Consider the following 18,138-nt stretch of genomic DNA (forward strand, 5'->3'; position numbering starts at 1 on the left):
CAACATTGATAATAATAATAAATGTTTTTGAGCATCAAATCATCATATTAGAATGATTTCTGAAGGATCATGTGACACTGGAGACAGGAGTAATAATGTTGAAAATTCAGCTTTGATCACAGGAATAAATTACATTTTCAAATATATTAAAATAGAAAACAGTTATTTCAAATTGTCATAATATTTAACAATATTACTGATTTATTTATTTATTTATTTATTTATTTTATCAAATAAATGCAGCCTTGGTGAGCAGAAGAGACTTCTTATAAAAACATAAAACATCTTACCAATCAAAAACTTTTGTGTATATTTAACAATGTATATATTTTTTTTCAATACTCAAATATATTTACAGAGGCGAAAAGTGGAAAAAAAACAACAAAAAAACAACACACTGACAACAACAGGATCAGTTCTTAATATTTCATTGGTTCTCTCTTGTTCTCCACACTATTTGTCCCATTTCATTGCGCTATCACAAGTCACTCAGGTTCAGAACGAGTAAATGACCTATAAATTACACTATTTCTACATTGACAAAAACATCCTAAACCACGTTTCCCCTAAAAATCACCAGCAGCACGTGAGAAATGAACACTGGAAAAGTGTTTGCTAGTGAATTTCACAATTTATGAAAACGGAAAATAACGCATTGAATTAAACATGAAACAAACTGTCTTCTGCGAACCTACAGGGAAACTCAATTGCCTCCTGAAGTCAGGCTGTGTGTGACATTTAAAACTGCGTTGTTTTGTCCCATGGCTGCTGTTCTGTTCTCAAATTCGGGTTTTTTCACGCTCCACCGGATCACTCGGTTCATGCCCCGGCGTTCTGGGAGTGCCGAGGCCGAACGGAAAGCTGGTCCGGAGTGTATTTAGCAGTGCAGAGAGGAGGTGAAGATGGCCCTCATTATTCCCGGAGCCTTCTTCTCTTATCGGGCCCAGCCAGGCCTTTTCTTCCCTTCCCTGCATTTAAATTGTGAGTCAAGCACAATTGTCAATAAATCATGGTGGTGGGCAGGCCAGCGTCATAGCTGGGGTGACAGCTTAAATAACGTTAGCCTGAGGGTAAAGAAAGAGCTAGTGTTTGCCCGGCGGAGAACATCCCGCAAAGTAGACAGGTGGATAATATTATTAAATGTATCCATGTAACCTTGACCTGGGGACTCACAATAGACTTCCCAATGGCTACACAGTAAGACATAATGTTTTTGCATTACATATTAACAACATTTTTATATTTGATTAAGGAAATGTGAGTGGTTTTTGTCTGTGAATGGCCCTTTTTCAGTGTAAGCTAATGATTTTTTTTTTTAAATCAAGTAAAAAGTTAAAAAAAAATTCTTGCACTTTGAATACATGAGTGTAAACACGCACAGTAAAGAAAGTATTTTCTACAAATGTTATGAATTATTCATTTGTAAATATTTGTAGGTGTTTATGGGGGTTCATAGGCTACCATATAACATTTTACAACGTGTAAAAAAAAAAAAAAAAAAAAAAAAACGTATTTATATGATTTTGACACATTCACAATTTACATTTTTTCTCTGAATTTTGAGATATAAACTCAAAATTGTGAGAAAAAACGTTTTTGAGATGTAAACTTGGAGCCGCAAGAAAAAAAGACGGAATTGTGGAATATATATAATTAAAAAAATTAAAGGTCGCCTTGTCAACTAACTGAAACAAATAAGTTGAAGTACTAAAATTAAAAAAAATAAATAAACAAATTAAAACTATATAGAATTATTTTAATAAAAAATTAGAAAAGCCCATGAGAAAATTACTAAAATGTAAATTAAAATAAAAAATTCTAAATAAAAGGTACATACTATAATAGTATATAATTAATACATATTTTTTCACCAAATATATACTTGTTTGAAAACTTGTAACTTTTTTTTTTGCTTTTTTTTTTTTAAAATAGCTGCAAATTTTAGGCGAATAATAATAAAAACAATAACAAAACTTGCTCATGCAATACTCACCACCACATTACAAAGGTGATATGGGCGATTGCCACAATGTTGCAATGCATTTTCTAAGGCGTTTTAGTAGTTTTAATCGTGTTGCCATGCGGTTGCTAGGGCATTCCGGTCTCTAGATATGGCAGGCATCCTTTTCTGTGAGTCTGTGGGATTTCTTTGTCGAATTTAGCCAATTTGAATTATCATTCATGTCAGTAGCACAAACTATTCTAGCTCCAAACAAACCCATACAGATATTGTGTGTAGTAAATCACACAAGGGAGGTTTCAGAGTTTTCCGCAAGGTGCCAAGCAGTCTCTCTAGTTGCTTAGAAACCAGGAATTAAAGCTCTCTCACTCTCGCTTTCTTTCTCATACACAGCATGCAGAAATGCGTCCACTGCGGCACATCTGTGGTCAAGGTTTTCAACTTTGACTCTGTACCTTTGTGACAACCTTCGGGGCTCATCTATTTACTACACAAGCTGGACTAAGCGTGGTTAGCATTGCGCTAACGTTCGCCTTCCTTCCATCACATCTGCAATGAAGGGGCAATAGTAATTAGCTTGATATCTGCTCCCCACCCAAAGCAATTTCCCCACCAGGCTTCATGACGCATGGTTCGTAATTTGGACTTTGGGGGCCACCATACTCGGCCCTGTTACTCGTGGCGATCCTAATGAGATTAACGGCCCTGTTGCTATGGATACTGGACGAGATCTAACTCTTTAGCCTTCGGTCTTGGTTGGTTTCTTAATTTCTTCATCAGCTCACCTCCTCCTCAACACACTCATAGAGCGAGAAACGGCATGCAGATTCGTTCAAGTGTGGGAAGCCGTGTCACAATGCTAATTACGTTACCCTAGTAGCGCTAATGAGAGGCGTGGCAATACTCTATCTCTTTTCCATCCAAACGTTGTCATTATGAGTTTGCAAAACTGTCCGCCGCGGTAATTGTCCCTGGCTTGTGTCACACGGTGCTTACTTTACCAACACTGCCTTCTTGTCAGTTGGCAACGCACATGTGATCTGACACCTCGCGTACGCTTCAGAGCTTCCTCGTTCAAGTGTTTGCTACGCTAATTAACTAGCGTGGAGGAAGACCCCTCTTTTAGCAGGTCCCTCGACACACGGGTGCCACTGCATAAATCTGCAGAGCGCATTAGCGCAACATGGCGTGATTGAAGGGGCGTGATTATGGAAATGTATTATGTGATAGTTTCTTCATGAATCTAGTCTGTTCTTTTGCTTAATGGATCCAGGTCTGAAAGAGGAATTAGCATATTTCATCCATTCTCGGCTCATACTGTTTTGGGTTTTGAATGCTGGAGGCCATGTCTAAAGTGACAGACGTTCATTGGCCTCGATCTTGCTAGGGGGCTGCGGTTGTTGTTAGACAATGAACGCTAAAGCTAATTTAACAGGCTGATATTTCATTCAACAAAAAGGTTTCACAAGAACATCCACGGCGCAATCAACAACATATATATATATATATATATATATATATATATATTTTTTTTTTTAAATAGGCATTTGGCAAGTTGTTTGGAAATATGAGCTCTGTATTGAAACTTCACACTCTACATTAGGGTGCACTTCTATTAACTACGACTTTTGCCTCAATAAACTCCTAATTACTGCTTATTAATAGTTATTAAGTTGTTAAGTTTAGGTATTGGGTGGATTTGTGGATGTAGAAAAAGGTCATGCAGAATAAGGCATTAATATGTGTTTCATAAGTACTAATAAACAGCCAAAATCCCAGTAATATGCATGCTAATAATGAGAATTGAACCCTAAACTAGTGTTATTAAGTTTTTAATATTACACTTTTCATATTTTTCATTTAAATGTCATGCGGTGTAACCGAAGACTTATTAAATAATACATAATTATATAGATAAAAAGAAAAATGAGGTTTTACAAACATAAATCATTGATGTTTTGAAAAGAAAAGTTTATATTTTAATCAAAAGTTTTAATTTAATGTCATGTGGTGTAACCAAGTAATGAGTAATTATTAAATATCAAATAATTATTTATTTAATATTTATGAAAAATGTCAAAACTGTTTTACAAACATACATTATGGATTTTTTTAAATGTAACGAGTAAAGCATTACAAGTAACGTGCGTTACATAATCAGATTACTTTTTAATGTAACAAGTAAAGCATTACAAGTAACATGCGTTACATAATCAGATTACTTTTTTGGACGTACCTAGTAAAGCATTTCAAGTAGTGCACATTATGTTAGCAGATTACTTTTGTGATGTAACTGCAGATTACATTCTAATAACCCAAATACATTTATTTACAGCCAAAAAATTACTACAGACGAAGTATTTTCAAGAGCAACAGTCACAGTAATAATATGAATTGTAGCTGAAATATAACTGCATGATGTCCAATTTAGTGGACTTATGATTAAACAGAACTTCCTCCCAATCTAAAATCAATACATGGAATGATATGATAACAATGATATGACTCCTTAGATGTTACTTGATGTTACAATATGTTTTAAGCTAAATAATTGTATAAGCTTTTTGAATAGCTGTCCACTATAGTGACCTCAGTGTGTGAAATGGTTAATACATGATCATCATAGAGCCTAGTTAATATTAAATCGCAGCATTATACAGTCAAATATGTTTGTACTGTATAAACGGTATAAATGATCTAGGCATCTGAATTAAATTTATTTGCTAATTGCCGTATAATAAGGAGGATAATGCACGGATAGGATAACGCAATGCCTTTCGTGTCCACGTCAGAGTCCAGATCGCTCTGGCAAGGTTTAATTTGAGTTAATGACCAACTGACTTAGATGACATTAACTATTAGATGGGGGGTGGGGGGAGGGGGTCTTGGACGTGATCGCAGAAGATATCCAGTGTGACTCATAACCCAATAAAGTGCAACCATAATCCCTCAAGTGACAGAAGACGCATTGGCTCTATCCCCGAGACAGACATAATTAGCTCGACGTCTATAGGCTCTATTCTCCCAGACTAATCAAAGTTTGAAACTCCGGGGAAGTGCATAATTATACCCTGTTGGTATTAGGGAAAGTATCCAATGATAAGCTAATTAAAAATGAAGAATGGCTGAGCGGTTTTGTTTTCAAACAATGCTCCTTTATATGTCACGCTTGATGTTCAATTTGTGTAAATACCTTCCATTAATTTAGTGTGAACTGAATGAAGTCAACCGAGCCTTTGTTTCCCCATGTTTTCATCGTGGATTGCCGGCCCTCATTGAGTTTTATTGTAAGGAAGGTTGGAAATATGCCCATTTGCAGCTTATTTATGCACTCTGTGACTCATCTGTCATGTTACACCAATAACCATAAAGAATAAGGTGTGTGCCAATCTGCAGGTAAGTGCATTGACATAAAAAAAAAAAAAACAGAAGCATCTCATCTTCCCGTTTTAAAATTCAGAGCTTTTTGCGAAAATGCAAATCCTAGGCAAATCAAGATTGCGTAATGTCATTAAATATTAATACTTCTGCAGCAAGCATAAAACACATTAGAGCTCTTTTCCACAGCACATCCTGATGAAATTCAATAATAACCAACTCCTCCATAATCCAGCGCCTTTTCTGGGAATGGATTCAAACTCTAGCTTTTATCGCAAGCCCACTAAGGAAGAAGGATAAACCCAACAACCCGCTGTTGTCTCCTGCTAGCATTCCGATAAGAGTCAGTAGGTGTGCATTCAGTATCAGCGTTCCCAGTACAGCTCATTGCAACATGACCTTTCATGGCCGTCTGTGCCCAGAGAGTGACGAAAAACCATTACTTGACGCTTTCTGAGACGGCGCCAAAAGCAGGGACGCATTCGTCGTGAGAAGAAAGTGAGGAAAGACAAAGAATCCCTGCAGCTTTGGCCTTGCGGCTCCATTAGCGGGGCTTTCTCTTCAATGCTCTCGGTGGGGAGAACCGGGAATGAGGCGTAAATGACATTTGCTTTGGGAGCTGTAGGCGATCCTTGGAGAAGGATCCTCATCTGCGAATCAGTGGAGTTATTGTTGTGCTAACAAACCTCAGTACTCAAGGGGGCGACAGTGTTAACTTCAAATGTTGTTGAACCAAATGAAAACACGTAAAAACAACAAGATTTTCTGCAAACTGTTGCTATCCACCTTAACGGTAGAGGAAACTGACCACAGAAGCAGACGGTTTATGCTAACGGCTATGATGGCATTCCTTGCTGCAATGCTAAGAACGCAATTAGCACAACATTTCCACCCATTAGCGAATTTTAAAAACATTGATGGATAATTTAGACTGTTTTCTATGGAAGTTTGTTTCCGCCACAGAATGACAAATAAAAAAGATAATTGCGACTTTTTATTTCACAATTCGGTCTTTTTATCTCAGAATTGCGTGATATAAAGTTGTAATCGCGAGTTATAAAGTCAGAATTGCGTGATATAAAGTTGTAATCGCGAGATATAAAGTCAGAATTGCGTGATATAAAGTCACAATGTGAGAAATAAACTCGAAATTCTGACTTTTTTCTCAGAATTGAATTGTTTCTCAGAATTGTTTATATTTCGCAATTCTGACTTTATAACACGCAATTGGGAGATATAAAGTCAGAATTCTGTGATATAAAGTCGCAATTGCAAGAAAACGTTTATATCTCGCAATTCTGACTTTATAACACGCAATTGCGACTTTATTTCACTCAATTCTGATGTTATATCTCACAATTCTGACTTTATTTCTATGTAGACTCGCAATTGTAAGATAAAAAGTCGCAATTATCTTTAAAACTGTTTTATTCTGTGGCGGAAACAAGCTTCCATAGTTTTCGGTCACTTTGTCATAAAATAAAATAATAATCCATCTTGACTATTCTTGACTATTTAGAAACATTCCCACAATATAACATGCTAACAGCTAAAACATGCTAATCTGACATGTTTCTTCACCTTCCAAGCACAAAATAAAATGTTGTGAAAGAGACACAGCGCTTGATAAAAGACAAAAAAAAAAAGTTATTGTTGCAATAAAAATACCTCAAAATTGTGTTCTGACATTTCGTAACGCAACGACGAGTCAAATAAAGCTTTCACATACTTGAGTAGTGTTTAAAATAATAATAAAATAATATAAAAAAATAATACCATTTACTATTATGGCATGAATGTATCCCAGAATGCATCTCGCACCAACCAGCGAGCGTCAATGAAGGAGGAGAAAACCCACATCATTTTCAAAATACTACTATTAGTGCGTACGAAATGTAGTTTTAAGAGTTTTTTCAGGCTAAAATGTATTTGTTTAAAGCTCAAATCTGAAGTTTATTTATAAAGATATGATTTATAAAGATACAATTATAGGCAAATTTGAAAATTTGCACCGACTGCATATGAAGAGTTCAGATGCAAAAGCCTCTAAATGCCATTTGAAATTTTCTTATAGAATGATCATTTTTATCAAGCTCGTATACTTAAAATCAATAATTTCACTTAAATGGCAATGAAGATTATCTATTAATTATCATTTAAGTGAAATTACTGAACTTAAATGTACAAGCTTGATAAAAATGATCATTCTATAAGAAAATTTCAAATGGCATTTAGAGGCTTTTGCATCTGAACTCTTCATATATTCTCTGATTTGTGTGCGATCAGAAGGTTGTTGAGGAAAGCAGTGACGTTTCCTTCGTAAGACGACGGCGGGTAAAGACACCAATGTTTGTGTTTGCGGGATTCTCTCGCCGTCTCCTGGATTTCCCCTGTGCGAAGGGCCCAGGACGGGGGGCTGAGGCGCAAATGACATTTGCTGCGGGAGCCGTAGGCGATCTTTGCAGACGACTGAGTCAGACTTCTTTTCTGTGACTCAACGGAGGCCTGAAGATGTGAATCACAAGTAGACAGCATTCGCACCCTCACTTTCTCCGTTCTTCTCTCCTCTAATAATACAGCTTTTCACAGGCTGCGCATAAAAAAGGATTCCCACAACGCAAGACAAGTCCATTTACAGCGTCATTGAGGCCAAGCGAGAGCACAGCCTGACAAATATTAAGTATGTACGATGAGACGCCTATTTCCAGCGACAAAACAATGATTCTTTGCCTTTATGGAAATAAAATAAAATAAAAAAGAGATCAAACTTTCGGATGAATTAGCACCAGATGTCAGGGAATTAAAAGTAGTTGTTGTGAATGAGATGTAGCAGGCAACCATGGCGCGGATGGCAAGTTCAGACGATGTCACATGACAACATCAAATCCTTTCATAGCATATTTTTTAGAAACTGTTGAGTTTTGGGAATGTCAATATATGAAAAGCAAATGATGACAAGGGTGAAACGGCGATCATCTAATTACAGCGAGAGTGGACCTAAACATAATAACATCATTGAGTCTGATGTGCACTAAACTATACTACTAAACAAAAATAAACATATATATATTAAAATAAATAATATGTAAAAAAATAAAAAAAATAAAAAATAAAAATAAAAAATAAATAAAATAAAATAAAATAAAATAAAATAAAATAAAATAAAATAAAATAAAATAAAATAAAATAAAATAAAATAAAATAAAATAAAATAAAATAAAATAAAATAAAATAAAATACCTTTTAGTGTTATGGCACAAACACATACACAAAGCTAGTGGGACCAGAAGAAACCCCTCATTAATATCAGTATAATCCTTTTGTGTTAATCATGTGACACTGACCTCAACTATAGACCTCTTAGTTATGGCATGGATAAACTGTTTTAATATAACAGTTACCTCATTAGAGATAATAATGTGTAATATATCCTAAGAAATGGGTCATACAAAAACATACAATTCAACCCACTTGCTTAATGACTGCAACAGGACAAAAACCAAAAAACAAAAACAACAACAAAAAACACTAACAATGCAAAGCAAAAAAAAAAAAAAAAAAAACACTAACAAAGCAAAGCAAAAAAAACAAAACAAAAAAACAAACACAAAGCAAAAAAAAAAACTAAACTAAACAAAAAACAAACACAAACAAAGCAAAGCAAAAAAAAACAAAAACAAACACACACAAAAAAAAAAACTAAACAAAAAAACTAACAAAACAAAGCAAAGCAAAACAAAAAAACTAAACAAAACAAAACAAAACAAAACAAACCAAAAAAAAAAAAAAAAAAGAACAAAAAAACAAACAAACATCAGATGTAGTTATCCTGAAAATTATACACAAATGTATTTTAATTGAACTGGTTTCAAGTAGCTGGCTATAAATATGTCTGCAGTTTAACTAACTTTAACTAACATGCTTCTCTTAAAACTGTTGCTCCATCATGACAATATTAGACCTGAAAGACAAAACTGATCATAAAAGTGTTCCTTACAGTAATGCTGAGACTGAGAGTTCATAATCAAACTGTGTATGAAATTAACTTCATTTCACTTCATTTAAACTGCGCTTTATTTATTGCTGCCGTGCACGTGCTCAATAATCCCAGGGTGCATAGGCACGAACAGATTGGTGGTATTATTAATGCACATATAATAACCTGTACACCCCAGAGCAAGGGTTTCTCATACACATTAACGTATAATCTACGGTTCAATCAGAGGTTAAGGTTTTATGAAGCTTTTGCTATTAAGATGAATCTTTGAAATGTCCCTAGCAATTATCTGGACAAAATTATATTATGTTTATCTGTTCTGCTTGGCTGTGCCCAACCGACGGGTGTGGAAAGAGCTTCCTGAACCACCAGAAGGATACTTAAATATTGATAAATTACTTAATATTAAAAATACATGAACAAACAAAGTTAAAACTAAACTAGATGAATACAAAAAAAAAAAAAAAAAGGAAAAAGAAACTTGGTGTTAAAACCATTCACAGATACAGCATTTCTGAAACTAAAAATAAATAATAAAATAAATACATGACCTATTTCGGGGTATATATATATTATATATATATATATATAATTATTTTTTTATTTTATTTTTACTATTTTTACTTTCACTTTATTTTTTACTATACGAACATTTTGAATATTTTTTTTTACTATTTTGTTGCATATATATATATATATATATATATATATATATATATATATACAACAAAATATGCAAAAAAATATTCTAAATGTTCGTATAGTAATCGTATAGTAAAAATAACAATTAAATATATATTTATAAAATCATATACATGATAAATAAACAAACACACACACACACACACACACACACACACACACACACACACACACACACACACACACACATACATACATACTTACATAAATAAATAATAGCCTTAAGCAAAAATAGATACATACAACATATAAAAGTTGCATTAAAAATGCACAGACTTTCCTTAAATTGAATGAATGGACAAATAAATAAATAAATAAATAAATAAATAAATAAATAAATAAGAGCCTAGATATATACACAATAATAATAATAATAATTATATATATATATATATATATTAAAAGTTTCAGATTTTCTGAAACTGAATAGTAAAAATTACAATTATATATAAATAAATAAACAAGCAAGCTTTAAATAATAATAATGATAATGAATAAATAAGTAAATAAGTAAGTAAGTAAGTAAATAAATAAATAAATAAATAAATAAAACCTTCAAACAACATGTGAAATTTTTTTTATAAATAAATTCACCAGTTTTTCTGAAACTGTATAGTGAGTAAATAAACAAACAAATAAGTAAACAAATACAATACGTAAAAATATTTAACAGATTTTTCTTGAGTATTGCGTATGGACCATTAAACAGGTTTCATCGCTTAATGTATGGATGTTTTCATAGTTGGGAACCAGTATAAATTAAAACCACCTAAAATGCAGGTTTCCTCTCTCTAACCTGCCAAAATCAGATCATAAACTTTTGATGTATGAATCAGAAATGCGTTATATCATGACAACTCTTTTGCAAATCAAATATACTCACGTTAAGTTGGAGAGTTTCCGTCCACTGTCCAATAACTTTATATCCGTGAGTGTTGTTGATATTAATCTGGTACTGGAAAAGATCGTAACGTCCCGGTGCGTCACCATTCCGATTGAACGTGACGGACGTTGTAGCGCTCCCTACGAAAGGAAAAATAAGTAAATCATATTTAGAAACGTACAGTCAACATTGTCGGATGAAACTACTGTGCATCAACCACACATCAAGGGGGAAAACAACAACCTGACATGCCTTGCAGACAACAACAACATAAAAAAGAGTTGCACTCCGTAGAGAAAAAAAGTTTGTTTGTTCGTGACAGAAACACAAACAGCGCGTGGCCCTCAGGCCAGGAGCGGAGACTGACACGTCCTGACACTCAATCTCAAGCGATAGTCTGAAGAGCTTTACCTGCAGGGCTTGGCATTCACCATCACAAATCTGCCACAACACAATCAACAGTGTCTTTCTCAAGCTTCCTCTCGCCACACTCACACTCATTACACTGGGAGTCGTGGCTTGTGCCGGGTCGCTCTCAGGAGGACTCTCTGATTGGAGAAGCGTTCCCTCGTAAGGGAAGACCACTGCTTTACTGCGGCCTTTAAATCAGCACTTTTACTGGTTTCGAGCGCTCATCCGTGGACAAACCTAATCGCAAAACAACAAAATATTAAATTACGGATGCCTCCGAATTCTCTCAAACGATTACTTTTCTGCGCTGATCCACAAAGATTATTAATTGGAAAGTTTAATTATGGATAATTCTGTTCATTCCGTTTACAGATGAAGAGACGGACTTAATATCACAGATTGGAGTCATTTATCAGACTACAAGGAGGACCACAGTGGAAATAAGTTTGTAACTTTCTTGTGTTATCCTCGACAGTTCTGATTAATGTATAATGTCACTGTGATGACTTCTTGATATACATTTATTTGTGTTACTGTCTAATAAATCAAATCAAAAATCAAAAAATCTAAATAGATATTAGAAGATAGAAAAATGTATATTCATCAAGGATTGTTTTTGCAGTCACATCCTGTATCTATCTATCACATGTATCTATCTATTGTCCATCTGTCTGTCTGTCTGTCTATCTATTTATCTGTTTGTGTGTCTGTCTATCTATCTATTTAACTGTCATTGTCTATCTATCTATCATCTATCTATCTATCTATCTATCTATCTATCTATCTATCTATCTATCTATCTATTGTCCGTCCGTCTGTCTGTCTATTTATTGTCCGTCTGTCTATCTGTCTGTCTGTCTGTCTGTCTGTCTGTCTGTCTGTCTGTCTGTCTATCTATCTATCTATCTATCTATCCATCCATCTATCTGTCTGTCTATCTATTGTCCGTCTGTCTATCTATCTATCTATCTATCTATCTATCTATCTATCTATCTATCTATCTATCTATCTGTCTGTCTGTCTGTCTGTCTGTCTGTCTGTCTGTCTGTCTATCTATCTATCTATCTATCTATCTATCTATCCATCCATCTATCTGTCTGTCTATCTATTGTCCGTCTGTCTGTCTGTCTGTCTGTCTGTCTGTCTGTCTGTCTGTCTATCTATCTATCTATCTATCTATCCATCTATCTGTCTGTCATTGTATATCTATCTATCTATCCATCCATCTATCTGTCTGTCTATCTATTGTCCGTCTGTCTGTCTGTCTGTCTGTCTGTCTGTCTATCTATCTATCTATCTATCTATCTATCTATCTATCTATTGTCCGTCCGTCTGTCTATCTATTTATTGTCCGTCTGTCTATCTGTCTGTCTGTCTGTCTGTCTGTCTGTCTGTCTGTCTGTCTATCTATCTATCTATCTATCTATCTATCTATCTATCTATCTATCTATCTATCTATCTATCTATCTATCTATCTATCTATCCATCCATCTATCTGTCTGTCTATCTATTGTCCGTCTGTCTGTCTGTCTGTCTGTCTGTCTGTCTGTCTATCTATCTATCTATCTATCTATCTATCCATCTATCTGTCTGTCATTGTATATCTATCTATCTATCCATCCATCTATCTGTCTGTCTATCTATTGTCCGTCTGTCTGTCTGTCTGTCTGTCTGTCTGTCTGTCTATCTATCTATCTATCTATCTATCTATCTATCTATCTATCTATCTGTCTGTCTGTCTGTCTATCTATTGTCCGTCTGTCTGTCTGTCTGTCTGTCTATCTATCTATCTATCTATCTATCTGTCTATCTATTGTCCGTCTGTCTGTCTGTCTGTCTGTCTGTCTGTCTATCCATCCATCCATCCATCTATCTGTCTGTCTATCTATTGTCCGTCTGTCTGTCTGTCTGTCTGTCTGTCTGTCTGTCTATCTATCTATCTATCTATCTGTCTGTCTATCTATTGTCTGTCTGTCTGTCTGTCTGTCTGTCTGTCTGTCTGTCTGTCTGTCTATCTATCTATCTATCTATCTATCCATCTATCTGTCTGTCTATCTATTGTCCGTCTGTCTGTCTGTCTATCCATCCATCCATCCATCCATCCATCCATCCATCCATCCATCCATCCATCCATCCATCCATCCATCCATCCATCCATCCATCCATCCATCCATCCATCCATCTATCTATCTATCTATCTATCTATCTATCTATCTATCTATCTATCTATCTATCTATCTATCTATCTATCTATCTATCTATCTATCTATCTATCTATATATCTATCTATCTATATATCTGTCTGTGTGTCTGTCTGTCCGTCTGTCTGCGGAGGTTATGCTCTGCAATGTAATGTACAGTTTTTTTATTTATTATTATTATTCTGCATGTTTATTGCACCACTTGACTCGGTTAGTCACATGACTTTATTTAGTAGACAACAGTTTGTCCTGCCCCCCTGAAGACAGAAGTACAAAAGATCGACTGTTGCGTCACATTGAGCGACATGGGCGGACACAAAAACGCTCTAGTTTACTTGAGTTCTTTCATTATCCAGTCACTTCAGCGTCGCCCGCTGCCTTTCAGGTTTATGTTGTTTGTTCGAGTTGCTGTTAAAAGGGCATCATGGGAAGAAGGAAGAAATATCTTATTCTACTAATAGACTTTGGGGAGAAAGAAGATGCTGAAAACTACAGGAGCTAAATAACACCGACACGCTAGCAACACTTAAGAGCGGATGAGGGCCTGAAAAAACAGCTGAATGCCACAAATAACAGCTTTCCAGCTTTCAGAGTTCAATGATGGATGCTTTTATGTTCCAGGTGTCGAGTTTTATCATTTATGTTTCATTTTTCACCTCACGCATGTCCCAGTTACGTCACATCACCGCAGTGCATTCTCACAAACTTCTAAGCTACTCAATATTATACAGTAATTGCACTGTAGATTAGATTTGGACAAGACCTTCATAAGTATATTAATTATTAGTATGCGAGGAGCCTCTGAATCTTTTTTTTATGTTTTCGTTGGAGGAACCCTTTGAAAAAATGCCAGAAGCGTCATTCGCCAAACTTCAAGCAGTATGTTCTCTCTCTTTTTTATTTAATTTCCATCTTTCATCCTTTCATCACAAGAGTTAACATGCCTAAATAACCAGCAGACATAAATAGGGCTGCATCATTTCATCAATAAGAGCAGTTATTAGATAAACAAGTAACTGTGTGACATACTCTTCCATCAATTTTGAATTATATCAAAGACTTTAGATATATAAAGACTGTGTGTTTGTATCACTATGAATGGAAGAAAGTGCAATGCGCAAAATGTTGGAATAAGTCCAGCCTTCTAAATAAATGAATCTGAAAAATGCCGTTTTTGGTCATAAGCGTTTAGAAACAAAATGTATGTGACAGTTGTCGTAAGATTTAATTGATGATTTCAAATATGAAATTTAATCATAAGCTTGGTGAACAGCTTTGGAGAATTTGATGTTTCCCTATTCAAAGAGATTGAAGCTGTACTTGCGTTACAATTTTTTCTTTTAAAGATGGCTGCCGAGTGAAATGACTTGCCTGGAAGGGACTTTTATTATGTCTTCTTTAATATATTTTCATATGTGGCAAACTGCTTAAACTGGCTGTATTTATATAGTTCATATATTGTTTGAATTAGATCAGAATTTGCATTTTAATCATAACCTGCGTGTCTCAATGTACAATTTTAAAGTATGGAGAGTAAAGCCAAAACCTTCTTATGCATGTACAATTTCATAGATTTACAAAGGTTTATGATTCCTCTGTCAGTGCAAATGACATATTCATATTTGTATGAAATACAAATGACACTTTTATAAAGGAATTAGCTAAATGTGTGTTAAGGAATTCATTATCATGAGCACAATAAGAAGTTTAAAGCTGAAATTGTGTAAAGTGTAGCGGCATAAATTCCATGATGATTCATGTTCTTACTGTCAAGTCAACAGTTGAACATTGCATTTCACAATAAAAGAAGTCATGCATGAATATACATTCTGGATAAGTATTTGAATTATATATGTATGCCAGAGGGAAGGTTTTCTTATTGTGTAGGCAATGGTCATAAATTATAAACAATGTACAAGTATAACTGTGCTACTGTAAACAATATCAAAAACAATGGAAGCAAAGGTACCAAACTGCCATTTTGCTTCTTTGTGTGTTTGTGTGTGTGTGTGTGTGTGTGTGTGTGTGTGTGTGTGTGTGTGTGTGTGTGTGTGTGTGTGTGTGTGTGTGTGTGTGTGCAAATTTGCATTTTTTTTTATAGATATGACCAACAATAAAATTTGGGTGAAAATGTGAACTGGAATATGTATTAAAAATATGAAATTTAATAATACAGTGTGTGTGTGTGTGTGTGTGTGTGTGTGTGTGTGTGTGTGTGTGTGTGTGTGTGTGTGTGTGTGTGTGTGTGTGTGTGTGTGTGTGTGTGTGTGTGTGTGTGTGTGTGTGTGTGTGTGTGTGTGTGTGCGTAGCTTTGATGCAATACTATTGCAAGATGTTTTTTGTTGTTGTTTCTTTTGGTCATAAAATGAAATGGATACTCATAAGACTTTTCAGTGATAGTAAACATTTGATCAAATGCTTGTTATCAAGATAAGCTCATATGTTGTTTGGCATTGTTGTGCAAACTATAAATATTAGATGTTTTACAAAAATGTAAGTATTTATACAAAACAAACAACATTGACAGCTTGGAAAACAAATATTTTTCGTACTTTGAAGTTTCACAAATAATAAATATTATTGAAAACATTAAATTCATGCAATTCGTAAAAGTATTTGACTATAGTAATAATAAATGAGGTTAACACAATTTAAAAAACAAACAAAAAAAACTATAACTATAATATAACATGTAATTCATGTTATAATTCATGTTTTGTGGTATAACATTCTTGCTGACTTCTTCATTAAAGTTTTTGCCATCATCATTTGCCTTCTAGTGATTAAAAGTAAGTATTTTGAGAATTCTGATTTGAGTATATCAGCAGGCCTTAAGTTAGATCACATATTTACCCGTACTTTCTCACCATCACGCAGACATCAAAGTTGCAGTTACACTTTGATCTAACAGTGCCCTGGTGCAGGACTACAAAAGTTTCACTTCATTAGGATGCATTAATGAGAGATTTCCTTTCTTCTTGAAAGTTTCCTCTTTCAGAGGTCCAACACAAAGGCAGGTTTGGGATATGTGAGATATAAAGAATTCAGGAAATTGGAGTCCCACATAAGAAGTACCAACAAAGGTTGCTTCAAAGAGAAATGTATACATCTGTCCACAGACGAAATCTGCTCGATATTGACAAAAAAACTGTCTGTAACGTCAGAAAAATGCTAATTCCCTCCAACAAAGGAAAAATATTTTAAAAATCTAGAACATGCAAAGTTCTTATAGTCTGTGAATTCATGTTGGTTTCATTAAACCAAGTTTAAACTCGAACCACATTTAAAGTTGTTATAGTTATCTCAAACTAAAATTAAAACCATTAAAAAACCATTAATTGAAATAAAATAAATGTTTACTGATATATATATATATATATATATATATATATATATATATAATTCACTTAGTTGCCAAGGCAGCATCCTAAAATAACTTAAACTAAAAACTTTAATAATTAATAAAAACTGCATAGACATTTTAAAATAATAATAATATTAATAATAATAATAAAAAAATGGCAAAACGCAACTAAATTACTAAAACTTTAACTAAAATTAAATTGACCGTAAAATGTCAAATTAAAAACTAATTCAAAATATTAAGAGAAACCATAGTAGTATCTCAATGATACCAAAATAACACAGATTAGAACTGATAAATTTGAAACTATTTTAAACTGTCATGTTGCGTAACCATTAAGTAAAAATTTATCATTTCTAAAAATAAACAAACAAACATTTATTTAAATATATATATTTACCTGATATTTTTAACATGAGGGTCTGCATGTGTCCTCTCTACGATATCACTTCCTGTTTTATGCCTTTGCTTTGGTCGCACCACATGACTTTGTTTTAGTGGGCAAAAGTTTTTCAAATATTAATAAGCAGTGAATAAATAAGATTTTAATAAAAATATATTTTTTTAAAGAAATAATCATAAATGATTATGCCAAACCAATGTTATGTTTTCCTTTATAGCCCAAAAAGACCAAAATGTTTTTTAATTTACAAATTAAAACATGTTAAGAAGTATTAGTATTAAGTAGTATTTTTTACTGAATTAATGGTAACACTTTATTTTAACATGACAAGGTTACACAAATCATGTACTTAATATAGAAATAACAGTAAATTATCAATCAGTACAAGCAACTAACCCTAAGCCAAACACTAATCTAAGTACATGTAGTTAATTAATAACACTCAGTACGTATTCGTGTAATTACACAGTAACAACGTCACCCTAAAATAATGCACAATATATCGGCCACCATTTCGGTATCTGCCGATATATGTTCATTTTTAATGTTATTGTTATCGGTCCGATAAGCCGATTTATTAAAGCCGATAAATAATGGATTACTTCCTTCAGCTGAGACACTTCAGATGCGCACTGTTCGCCATTTTATTTGAATTTTTTTGGTAACGAATGTTGGCCATAGGAGTGTAAAATTAATTTAAAAAATGACACTGGTTTACACTTTACTTTTTTGTTTGATTTATGTTGAAGTGCTTGGGACATGATTTTAATGGTGACACTTTTGTTTTTGTGTGTATGTATATATATATATATATATATATATGAACATTTTAGCCGATA

At 33.9% G+C, this 18,138-nt stretch overlaps 1 protein-coding gene across 3 annotated transcripts in view; it reads right to left on the reverse strand.

Moving 5' to 3' along the window:
• The window catches only part of grm7 (glutamate metabotropic receptor 7), a 221,421-nt gene that overhangs the window by 63,137 nt on the left and 140,146 nt on the right, over nucleotides 1–18,138 (reverse strand). For all 3 annotated transcript variants that reach the window (XM_082137816.1, XM_082137815.1, XM_082137817.1), the window contains one exon: nucleotides 10,921–11,060. In XM_082137816.1, the coding sequence (XP_081993942.1) occupies nucleotides 10,921–11,060 (140 nt within the window). The remainder of the gene's footprint in view (nucleotides 1–10,920; nucleotides 11,061–18,138) is intronic.

Source organism: Leuciscus leuciscus (assembly GCF_965113295.1).
Source record: "Leuciscus leuciscus genome assembly, chromosome: 15".
Lineage (NCBI taxonomy): Eukaryota > Metazoa > Chordata > Actinopteri > Cypriniformes > Leuciscidae > Leuciscus > Leuciscus leuciscus.